Source organism: Apis laboriosa, unplaced genomic scaffold (assembly GCF_014066325.1).
Source record: "Apis laboriosa isolate Shangri-la unplaced genomic scaffold, ASM1406632v1 scaffold605_cov149, whole genome shotgun sequence".
Classification (NCBI taxonomy): domain Eukaryota; kingdom Metazoa; phylum Arthropoda; class Insecta; order Hymenoptera; family Apidae; genus Apis; species Apis laboriosa.
The window spans coordinates 1-10417 of record NW_025223878.1 but is presented as its reverse complement, the minus strand read 5'-3'; the positions used below and the strand labels follow the sequence as shown (position 1 = coordinate 10417).

Sequence of the window (10417 nt, the reverse complement as noted above, 5' to 3'; positions counted from 1 at the left end):
TCTATTTATAATTTTATTTTAATAATAAATTAAATAATAAACTTATTTAATGATTTTCTTTTCGGAATATTGCAGATCATTGATAATCTATATGGTACTCGAAATATCAATTAATTAATTAATTTATAATATATTATAAGTTTCTTTATGCAAAATATTAGAGGGCGCCAATGATACAATGAACGTCATGTTACTAAGATGTAGAAAAGCGGTAGTACTTTATTTAATCGAACAATTTTGTTGAAGAACAAAGTGTTTACAGAATTTTGACATTTCTACTTACAAATAGAAATGTCATTCTGTGAGATTTTTCTTATATTATCATAAAAAATACTAATATTAAAATTTACCTATTTATAAGAATTGGTAACCATAATTGTGAAAAGGTAACCAATCTCAATTATATTAGCGATTTTTTTACTGATTATGCCAATTTATAAAATTATGTATTCCAAATGAAATTTATATATATATATATGAATATAAATATTCATTTCAAATTTTTATACATAATTTTTATACATAAATTATACTATTTTTTTTCATATTTATTATAATTCCATATTTTTAGGATGATATATAAAATATAAAATATATTATATAGAATATCTATTCTTTTAAGTAAATCAAGATTTATAACAGTGAAAATAATTAAAATGACTGAAAAAACACCTTTACGTTATACCAGTATAAAAGATCTATTGCAAATAGCCAGAATTAATTACAAAGGGAAAAGACCATCTGATATTTATAAAAGGCTTCCTGATATGTTTAATTTGGCTGAGAATGCCAAAATACGAGGAGATGAGGAGAATCAATACATCATGTTAAGGAGATGGTTGAATTGTATTGATTGGTTGAAAACCACACAAGAATATAAAGATGACAAAACATTCTCCTTAACAAATATGCATGTGAATCAGGTGGGGAGTGGCGTATGTTTTATTAAACTTATCATTCACAAATAAAGGTATTCCAAATGTAAAATTTTGAGGTGCTATGTTAATATTAATTTTTGGATAATTTATATATACAAATAAAACATTATAACATTTCTTTTAGATCAATGAAGTAAAAAAAATACTTGGAGATTTAAATCGAAAATTAGATGCACGGTACAAAGTGCAATTAAAAGAAAAGATGTTAGAAAAAAATAATATTGCAGATAAAATGGATATAGATAATGAAAGTGGAACAGAAACCTATATGACTCCTATTGATGGTCCAATAAAATTACCTGAAACACCAACCAGAGATCCATTGGTCAGTGATAATGAAGAAATTATAAACTGTGATCAGTTATTCCAATTAATGCATAAAGTAGATGGTAGATATTTAATTATTGATATAAGACCTAAATTGCAATTTGAAACTTCAAGAATATTATCTGACAAATCTGTTAACATTCCTGATAACAAAATAAAACCTGGGTAAGTAAAAATATTATCAAAAACAATTTAAAAATTAAAATATTTAATTTTTTTTATTTAATTTTAGTGCATTAACATCGCATTTTGAAGAATATCTTCATAAAGATAAAAAAGCATTAGATTTATTTAGGCATAGAGGAGCACAATATGTCGATGTTATAATTCTAATTGATTGGGATACATCAAGTAAAACATTGACATCTGAAAATTCCTTAAATATATTAAGAAAAATTTTAGAAGATTGGGATCCTGGTATAAAATATAAAAGAATTGCTATTCTAGATGGTGGTTATGCAGAATGGATAACTCGTTATCCAGCATTTACAACAAATCCTAATATTGTAGAACCTACTTTAGATAATGTCCCAGATGAAATATTAGATAATATAGAGTACCCTGAATTGATACATTTTGATGAAGAAGAAAATATTATTAAATCACATGAAAATAAATCAATTAAATTAAAACCAATAAGTAATAATGAAATTACATCAAAAGTTAGCATTACAAACGATAAAATGTGGTACAAACATATGGAAACGGAAATAAGTAATAATATTTCAACACGCTCTAAGAATTTTATTGATAGCTCTATTGAAATAGGAAAAGTTCCTAAAGACAATATAAAATTACGACAGTACGATAATTCATTGAAATTTCAACACAAAAGAAATTCAATGAATATCATGAAAAAAAATGTTATATCTGCAAAACCAATAGTAGATAGAAGTAATAAACCAGTTGCTTTGGACACATCTACGTCCGAATCGAAATCAGTTTTGAAATTAATGAAACAATTAAATGAATTAGCAAAAAGTAAACAAGAATTGGAACAAGAAATTTTAGAACAAGAACGCACTTTGTACATGCAACATGGTATGAAATATAAAAGTTCAAATGAAGAAGAATACATTCATAGTAATGTAAAATCTTTATGTTTAAAATTGGAAGAAAAGGTAATAAACAAATTAATTAATAAAATTAATAAAAATAATATTAAATCATTATTATTTAATTAATAATTGCTTTTTACAGCAAAAAGAATATAAAAAAATTGAAGATGAACTTACTAAATATTATACAAAGATAGAATCAATTAAATTTAATCCTGCAGAAGAAAACGAAAAAGGAAATCTCGAATTTACTCTCGCTTTACTAAAACGTCGAATGAAAGATACTTCTGCAGATCGAAAAAAATTACAAGAGTGAGTATAAAAATATCATGTTAATTATTGCATTTACAGTATTATATATTATATATTTTTTATTAATAGAATATCTATGAAAAATAATTATAAAGAATTGTCGATAAAAGAAAATGAAACTAACATTCATAAGGAACCTCTAAAATCAGATAATTCTTCAGTGGGAAGCAATTTAGAGCGTTCATATTCTAGTCCAAATTTGTTACAGGTAAATTTTTTAATTAACCATTTGCACTGAAATAACATATCTTCCATGTTCACAGTTATTTATTCGTAAACAATATATTTATAGTTACATTTATAGTGATCATTATTTGCCTCAGATAAAATATACATAATATTATATTTATATTTGTGAATCAGTATCAATGCAAATAATTAAAAGAATAACAATTTAAAAAATAGATAAACAATTTTTTTCTTTCTTTTTTTCTTTCATAAAATATTCAGTTGACAGATCGTAAAGCACCACAAATAGATAGAAGTTCAAAGCCACAAGTCTCGTCGTACAATCAAAATGGAACTTACGGTGATAATAAAGTATCTCATTTAAGTTGGGCAAATCGTGAAGAAAGAATGACACCTGTTCATGGAAGTGTAGTAAGTATTTATAGTATTCAAAAATTAAAAACAAAAAGAAAAAATTAAAATTTAATTTTAAAAAAGTTCAAAGAATCAATTCTCATTCTTATCATTTAAATTTTCATCAATAATTACTGATAGTCACGTGTTTACACGTTTCCACGTGAATGAATTAAAATAAACTAAAATGAATTAGAATATTAGATATGTATAAACTTAATATAAATAATATAATATAAACTTAAATATAATTAAACCCTATTTTAAATAAAATATATGTATGTATCTAATATATAAAATATCAATTAAGTATTAAAATAGTTAGAATATAATTTAAAATTCTACAGTAGAATTACGTGATTTTTCGATTTTGTATGAAAAATAAACACGTGAATATAAAGTAGAAATATTTTCTACTTTCCTCTATGGCTTCTCAATCCAATTTATACTTGTTCAAAGTAACGCGTCATAGTATTTGTCAGTATTTGTTTGATTATCGTCATTAAATACTTTATGGTAACATTCATTTCTATAACTAATCAAAAGTTACAATAAATATAAATACAATAATATAATATAAAATATTATAACATTGAATTTATAAATATATTAATTAATAAGATTGTGCTCATTGTGTTAATATAGAATGATCAATTACAATTTATTTTTCATTTTCATTTTAAAACATCTGGAAGAGTATAGTTGTAATCAAATAAAGTGTAAATGAAAAATGGTAAATTTGTCTAGAAAACTTATATCGAATTTTAATGTTTATTATTTTAAAAAGGTAATTGATAATTTTCGAATATAATGACACGATAATAATAAAGGAAAATATAATTCTTGATTTTTGTTACATAAAAAATCATTAAATAATTTTTTATTAAAAGAATCAATGAAGTTGTCAATAAAACGTGAAATATTTGATACAATGTATTTTGTATTACCGTGTTACAGCATCCAGGTATTACAGGATTGAAAAATTTAGGCAATTCATGTTATATGAATAGTATTATACAGTGCTTAAGTAATACCACGCATTTAGCTAAATATTTCATGGATAATTTATATGCTGATGACTTAAATATAAATAATGATAATAATATGCAAGGCCAAGTTGTAGAAGAAGTAGCTCAAGTGATTAAAGCACTTTGGAGAGGTCAATACAAGAGCATATCACCACACGATCTTAAGGTTTGATATTTTTTTACTTTTTATAAAAAGATTTACAAAAGATATAAATAATATTTTTATAAAAAAAGAAATTAAAAAGATTTTTTTATTTCTAAAATGTTAATAAGTATAATGTTTATTCATTTTTTTTTAATTATATTTTTAATTATACTTTTAGATTCATATATATGTATATATATGTACTAAATATGATTTATAATTATTAGATCGCTGTGGGACAATATAAATTACAATTTGAAAGTTATGAGCAACAGGATTCTCATGAATTTCTCACTTTTCTTCTAGATTGGATGCATAATGATTTAAAGAAGGTAATATTCTATTTTGTTACCATTAAATTTCGAAAAAATTTAATCTAATTTAAATTTTGTAACTTTATTTTTATATTCATAGAATTGTAAAGTGCCTCTGGAAATGACAATAGCCGAAAAGGCTTGGGATAAGGCAATGGGATCACAAAGATCCATAATATCTGACTTATTTTTCGGGCAATTAAGATCCACTATTACATGCAGTTTTTGCAAGCAAAGTAGTACGACATATGAGACTTTTAATAGTTTAACAATGTCATTACTTCACTCCAATCGATGTACATTAAATGTAAATTCGATTTTCAATTTTTTCTTTTAAAGTTTCAAGCAAAAAGTAATTTTTTCTGTACATGTTTACTAGAAATTTTTTTCATAGGATTGCATCTTAAAATTTGTAAGCGGACAAAAAGTGGTAGGATGGAAATGCCCGAAATGTCAAACAGCTCGAGAAGCTACAAAAAAATTCGACTTTGTTAAATTAGCGCCTATCATAGTCATACATTTAAACCGTTTCGCTGAAAGTGGTGGATGGCTCGAGAAACGAAATACCGCTGTTGATTTTCCTCTAACGGATTTCAATCTAAAACCATATTTAGTGACAGATAATAATAGTACTACAATTTCAAATATTCGCAGTTATAGTTATAGTTATAGTTTATATGCAATGTCTAATCATTATGGAACTATGGAAGGTGGTCATTACACGGCCTTCTGTAAAAATGCCGCTCAGAATAAGTAAGTAAATTATTTTTCTATCTTTTTATTCATATATTCTATAGAGTTCTAAGATAATGAATAAAAGAACATAATAATTATTTGAAATGATATAAATATATGATTTATCAAATCTTGATCAAATATATGATTTTTTTCAGATGGTATAAATATGACGATCAAACAGTTACAGAAGTTTCGGTAAATCAAGTAAGGTCTCAAAATACCAGTGCCTATCTATTATTTTATACATCTTTTTCGAGCAATATTATTTAGTATTAACACAAAGGATTAAATGGCTAATTTATTACTTAAACAATCGTGAATGTTTTATGACGATGTAGATAATTGAATATTTTTTGTATGTACATGTATGAATATTAATTATGTGAATGTACACATAACATTATGTCAGCTTTAAGGATTTAATTAGCTAGGATATACATATATGTGTGTGTGTGTATACACACACACACACACACACACACACATACATACATGCTAATGTAAATAACATTAAACGGAAAAGTTAAATATTGAAATTATATCGTGTGATAAAAGAGTTAATTTAAATGAAAAAAGAGATACATTATAAAAGAACATATTTGACTTTGATTGCACTTTATTTTGTTTATATATTTCAGTAACTTTGTTGCACTCCATCTTTATATGTTGTAATATAAATATTTTACGTTCCTTTTGCATTTTTGAATATGAATGTAATACGTTTCCCGTTTAATATAATTTCATTGTCATGTTAACTTATATTATTAATTTCGTTAATGTATTATATAAAATTATTTATAATCATTTCATTAATTCTCATCATATTTTTTTGAAAATGACTAAACTATTCAAAGTATGAATTTTATTTCAAAAATATGATTACCTTAGTATCTTATGATACATGGATATCAATTTTTTTTAGTATTTTGCATCTTATAATAATATATATTACAAATTTAATACAACGACGTATTATTATACATAATAAAAAATAAAAATAAATATAATAGAAGAAATAAATAATAATTTTGGAGTATATATGTGACCATAAAATAATAGTTATTACTGTTTTTATGATATGAGAAATATAGGTATATTAGAAGGTATATTNAAACAAAAAAAAAAAATAAAAAAATAAAAAAAAGAAAGATAAAATATGTATAAAAATAAATTGTGTTTACATATTATCAATACTTATAAAATCATTAATCATAAAGACATAACATTTATCAAATATCTTCATAAAATGCCATCAACAGTTTGCTTATTTTGTATATGAAATAAATATTTTCAAGCTTACGAAGCCCAAAAGTTAGTTTTTATTTGCAATATTAATTAACAATCTAATTTTATAATTTTATTCAATATTTGCAAATTTTATTACACAAATTTTAAAAATTTTCTTGTTATTTAATTATAAAATATAAACTTAAATATAATTTTTTTAAAAAGAAAGAATTTTTAAATGTGGAATGTGTTTTTATCAATTTTAAAATAGAATTAATTTATCTTGATATGTTTGATAACATTATTGATGAATATGCACAAAATATGGCTAAAGCATATAAAATTTAAAATTCCTTAGTCAAATTAAACAATTCAATTCTGGAATTACTTTTCTAATTCAATATCAATTGATAAAGATTGATCATCTCCAATTTCTAAATTTTGTCGAAAAAGTTGTGCATGTTGCCATGCACAATCACCTTGACCACCAGAAACAGTTGCTGTAAGAATTAACTTCACTGCTCCTTTTACTTGATCTGTGTAATAATTAGAAATGTCGCTAATGAATAAAACTACAGATTTGTTTTCATTTGCATTATTGAAAAATGCTTCCAACTCCCACGATACATTACCGTCGTGAAATACTTTACTGATAGCTTGTAAATGAAATATTCTCACGTACAAATTTGGATTTGCGATTACAAAGCACCATTTAATCTTACCAGAAATTGCTGTTGTAGAACGACATAAATATACAATTTTCCAATCGTGTTCTACTTTTCGAAACATTCCACCTTCTATTTCGTTCGTTCCATTTTCCCAACCTGTTATATCTGTTAATATTTTACCATCATTATCTCTTATTACATATATATCTTTAATAATAGAATATTGCAGATGAAATGTCTCTCCATATTCCGAGATATTCCAAAAATAGTTTTTTTTTATATTTGACTGAAATATTTAATTAAGAAAATTTTATATTAGTGATACTATTTAATTAATTAGTAAAATGGAAAATAACTATTTCTATATACTTCAGAAATTTCTCCTCTTGCTAATCTCCATTCATAAGAACCAGTAGATCGTCCTTTGTAATTTTCATCATCAAAATTCTGTTTGTTTGGAACATGTATCAATTCTACAAGCTCTAAAAGTCTTCGTTTTATAACATATTGTTTGCGAGAGGCACTATAATTTGGTAAAGATTGACGATATTTATTCAGTGATTCAATGAATTGTAACAGCTTATTTTCAGAGCAAATATTCCTTCTATTCATTACAGTTTGTTGATCACGCGTATATCGCCAAGTAACATCTTGTACTTCATCTTTTGAGAAAGCTATTATGTAGGATAATTTTTTTTTCCAACCTTTTTCATACATTAATGGCCTGTCCATAACATCTTCACATGGATCTAGATGAATCCATTTTTTTTCGTGTATTGACCATACCTAAGTTATTAATGTATTGATTATTCAATTAATTCAACATTTATTGTACATTTTTTAAAGAGTACAATTGTGAAAACACTTTTGAACATAAGGTTTCTATACTGCAATGAGTTAACGAGTACCTTTGCATATATTTTCCATTTACGTAAGGGCAGTGACCATTACACACCTCTGTCCAAATGTGATCTGTTCGATCGTATATAAATCTTGCATCATATCCTAATGTTCGACAAAAAAGAGTGAAAACATTCGCCCATTCTCCGCACCGTCCACGTCTTAAAGTTAACAATGGCTCTGGATCAGAGTAACGAGGGAATTTTACTCGAGTTGCACACTTAGTACATCTAAAATAATATTTAATAAATATTAATAATTACATTTCAACAAGTATTATTTTTATAATTATTTTTATAATTAAAATGTATTAAATTACTTATGTATTTCTATTCGTGAACATCTAGGATCATCAGATAATATTACTTCCTGTTGTTTGCATTCTGAAAAACATGCAGTACATTTTGGACTATCAACCCATGTAAAGAATTTATACTTAAACCAATGCAACAACTCCATAAGAAATAAATCTTTAGCATCATCAATATCATCTTCACTGTAGTGTTTCATAATACCACTTTCTGAGCAAGTTTGATTTACTTTAATGTGTCTAAAATAAAGAATTTAATTAAAAAAAATAAATTTACCGTACTAAAAAATCTTTGAATAATAAATTATTACTTATGCAATTGCCTAATTCTTGTCATAGTAGCAATTTCAAGGTCTACAATAGGTATTACTTTTTTAGCTTTTTCTTGCAAATTTGCATCTTCATATCGCAAAACACTCTGAAAATTATCTATGATAGATTTGAAAAAATTCTTCTCTTCTCCTGTATATGTTAGAGGCATCAAATTATACAATGCTGCATTTTTAACAATAGGTATTTTTGAAAGAGAATTTTTATTAAGCAATTTCTGCAGAGTTTGTAATTTTGAAAGTGGCGCTTCTGGAGGTAAAGAAAGACAGTCAGTAGTCTATTGAAAAAAAAAACATATTATTGTTCAAAATTTGTAACATTTACAATCCATACTATTATTTTTATAAATTATTACCTCGACGAAACCAATATCGAATAAGCATTCAATAGCTCCAAGAGCTGGAAGTAATTTTGTTGTAACTAGTGGATGATCAAGCCTTACTTCTCGAAATTTTTTATCATTTGGATGTAATAAAATATTTTGACAAACAGTTAATAATGCATTTTCTGCGTCATTTCGTACCTGTTCATCGTTTTCTTTTAATAGATCGAGGGATCGTAACAAATCTTTTTCCATATTTAAAGTACTTTTACACGTAATATAGACACGTGAAAGCTCAAAAAAATGCAACTTTACAGATGGAATGCAAGTCACTCAATGAACGTACTTATGTGATATTTTTAATCGTATAGTAGCGCTCTTCGCCATAGATAATAAAACTGGATATAACAGAAAAGTGTTTAAAATAATTTTTATATTTATACATTCATGCATTGGAACAACAACATAAAATTTTTGATTATTTATTATATTTTTATTACCGTAAATATATTTTTGATCATACCTTGATATATGTAGAAAATTATTATATATATATATTATATATAAAAATAATAATTACTATCATTATTGATGATGATACATTGACAATGAAAAAATAACACTATAAAATGTATACATGAATACAAATCATCAACAAAATCTAACAACAAATTCATTTACCATAAAAAGTGAAAGAAGGCACAGATGAAATACAGAATAGACGTGACATGCAATGTTTTTTTTGTTCCTCAAAAATTCGGCTCTTTTACTATTTTCATGTCACATGGGATTAGATTTAGTATAGAAACAATTGTAATAACCAAAATTAAAATCTGATTTCATTATAAGAATTATAATGAAATTATCAAACAAAACATTTTATGAACAAAGTATAAAAATTTATACTTTTCAACTTCATTATTCTGATAATATAGATAATTATGAAACAATTGATTTGTATAATAATTCTGAGCATAATGTCCGTAATCATAATCATAATTTTCTAGTTTTATTTACTTTTCAATTTTCTTTTCAGTTTAATAATTGTATTAAATTTTTTCATCATGTTACAGTATTTTTTAATTTTGATATATTTAACTTTAATTTTAATTTAACTTTGATTTTTATTATATTTTTTCAATTAGATTAATACTTATTTTTTGACATTTAAATTCCAATCTTTCTAATTTGAATAATTTTTATATTAAATTAGTTGTA

At 24.4% G+C, this 10417-nt stretch overlaps 2 protein-coding genes across 3 annotated transcripts; one reads left to right on the top strand and one right to left on the bottom strand.

The window, feature by feature from the left end:
* The first annotated feature begins 201 nt into the window (after positions 1 to 201).
* Positions 202 to 6368, top strand: LOC122718341 (ubiquitin carboxyl-terminal hydrolase 8-like). Of its 2 annotated transcripts, XM_043943284.1 has the most exons (12): positions 202 to 386; positions 572 to 923; positions 1063 to 1430; positions 1498 to 2386; positions 2466 to 2635; positions 2705 to 2843; positions 3086 to 3235; positions 4175 to 4411; positions 4618 to 4722; positions 4805 to 5011; positions 5099 to 5457; positions 5598 to 6368. In XM_043943284.1, the coding sequence occupies exons 2-12, from the start codon at positions 657 to 659 to the stop codon at positions 5710 to 5712; spliced, it is 3006 nt and encodes a 1001-aa protein (XP_043799219.1). In that variant the 5' UTR covers positions 202 to 386; positions 572 to 656; the 3' UTR covers positions 5713 to 6368. The 2 variants fall into 2 exon arrangements, with proteins under 2 accessions (XP_043799219.1, XP_043799221.1); XM_043943286.1 differs by lacking the exon at positions 202 to 386 and having other exon boundaries at positions 823 to 970.
* A 510-nt stretch (positions 6369 to 6878) lies between these two features.
* Positions 6879 to 9831, bottom strand: LOC122718342 (peptide-N(4)-(N-acetyl-beta-glucosaminyl)asparagine amidase). The gene is made up of 7 exons (XM_043943287.1): positions 9723 to 9831; positions 9233 to 9597; positions 8859 to 9154; positions 8557 to 8787; positions 8293 to 8467; positions 7707 to 8123; positions 6879 to 7623 (listed from the first exon to the last, which is right to left on the bottom strand). Exons 2-7 carry the CDS (start codon positions 9452 to 9454, stop codon positions 7054 to 7056), a joined length of 1911 nt encoding a protein of 636 aa, XP_043799222.1. The 5' UTR covers positions 9455 to 9597; positions 9723 to 9831; the 3' UTR covers positions 6879 to 7053.
* Between the last annotated feature and the right edge of the window lie 586 nt (positions 9832 to 10417).

Coding starts and splice junctions, on each gene's coding strand:
- LOC122718341 (XM_043943284.1), top strand. CDS start 657: ATGACTGAAAAAACACCTTTACGTTATACCAGTATAAAAGATCTATTG. Junction 924..1,062: donor CAAATATGCATGTGAATCAG/GTGGGGAGTGGC, acceptor CATTTCTTTTAG/ATCAATGAAGTAAAAAAAAT. Junction 5,012..5,098: donor CCAATCGATGTACATTAAAT/GTAAATTCGATT, acceptor TTTTTTTCATAG/GATTGCATCTTAAAATTTGT.
- LOC122718342 (XM_043943287.1), bottom strand. CDS start 9,454: ATGGAAAAAGATTTGTTACGATCCCTCGATCTATTAAAAGAAAACGAT. Junction 8,788..8,858: donor AGAATTAGGCAATTGCATAA/GTAATAATTTAT, acceptor TCTTTATTTTAG/ACACATTAAAGTAAATCAAA. Junction 8,468..8,556: donor TCACGAATAGAAATACATAA/GTAATTTAATAC, acceptor ATATTATTTTAG/ATGTACTAAGTGTGCAACTC.